Raw genomic sequence first — 1,244 nt, 5'->3', positions numbered from 1 at the left:
TCCAACTTCACTGTCAGTCCTCCCTCATCTTAACCCCCCCTCCCAATCCCCCAGTAGTCATTTTTATTAAAATACCTCTTATGTCCATTATGATATTTGATGATGGTGATGATGGCACATTTTCTCTTCTGCATCTTCTGCTCTTGTTTCAGCACTGAAAAAAAGACAGAAGTTGGAAATGATATTATATATTATGTATAGTATGTTCTACTTCAGAAATTAAACTATAGATTGAGACCATACGTCTCGTAGGAAAATGTTTGCTGATGTAAAAAAGTGAGAGGAAAGACTGTGATTTGAACCACATCACATTACAGAACCTTTCAAACCCATATGGTCTTCACTCTGCAGCCGGTTATTAAACTATAAATACTGTAGATACATAGTCCTTTGATTACAGGATTTCATGGAAATAAAGCCATCGTCCATAAGCCACGCCCCATCATTAAGGTCGATGGTTGTTTTAAAACGCATCATATAAGCCACACCCCCAAGTGCTCTTTGTCAGTGCCTGTATTTATACACAAGGTTTGTAAAACTTGAATATAAACTGCAGCTTTAGTTCTATGAAATAGGACAGTGTATAAAGTAGTAGCCATGTGCCAATACTGACACAGACCCTCAATGTGTGATTAGTTTGTACTAATCTAATCCTGTATTATTATTCAACACTGTGAGCCAACATGTGCATGTGTTACACTTTTTTCTAACCTTGACTCTTTTTTTTTTTTTTTTGCTGATAAATATGCCTGGTACAGTGTTTGTGCTTATTAACAAACCCTCCTCAATCCTTTCCCCCCTTACCCATTAACCCACATCCCTCTTCCCTTCTGCTCCAATCATACCCATCCTCTCAACTCCTGTCCCTCTTGAAAGACCCCTTTGCTACGACGGAGGGGAGCGCTGAAATCGCTCCAGAGCTGGACCTGTTCGCCATGAGGCCCGCTGACACCAGCGCCCCCGACACCACTGCTGCCACCACCATCACCCCGCCCACCTCTAGTGAGGCACCAACCATCGTTGTCCCCACCCCTTCTTCCACCTCCTCCACCACCGCCAACACCACCACAGTGTCTGCAGCCGCCCCGACTCTAGATATCTTTGGTGGTAAAGTCCTCTGGCTCTCATTACACCTCCCACTGCATTAGCCTGCTCTATGACACTGATGATGACAATGCTGAAGGGTTTCAATGATGACGACCTGTGTTGCTCCTCCTAGTCATATTGATAATAACTTTCCCTGA

At 43.4% G+C, this 1,244-nt stretch overlaps 1 protein-coding gene across 1 annotated transcript in view; it reads left to right on the top strand.

Annotated features, from left to right (window-relative positions):
- Window positions 1-1,244, top strand: part of snap91a (synaptosome associated protein 91a) — a 30,755-nt gene that overhangs the window by 21,903 nt on the left and 7,608 nt on the right. The window contains 1 exon segment of the mRNA XM_017038047.2: window positions 877-1,107. Within this exon segment, the coding sequence (XP_016893536.1) occupies window positions 877-1,107 (231 nt within the window).

This window comes from Cynoglossus semilaevis, chromosome 13, assembly GCF_000523025.1.
Source record: "Cynoglossus semilaevis isolate Cse_v1.0 chromosome 13, Cse_v1.0, whole genome shotgun sequence".
Taxonomy (NCBI): Eukaryota; Metazoa; Chordata; class Actinopteri; order Pleuronectiformes; family Cynoglossidae; genus Cynoglossus; species Cynoglossus semilaevis.
The sequence above is the reverse complement of the archived record's forward strand: the minus strand, read 5'-3'. Positions and strand labels throughout refer to the sequence as shown.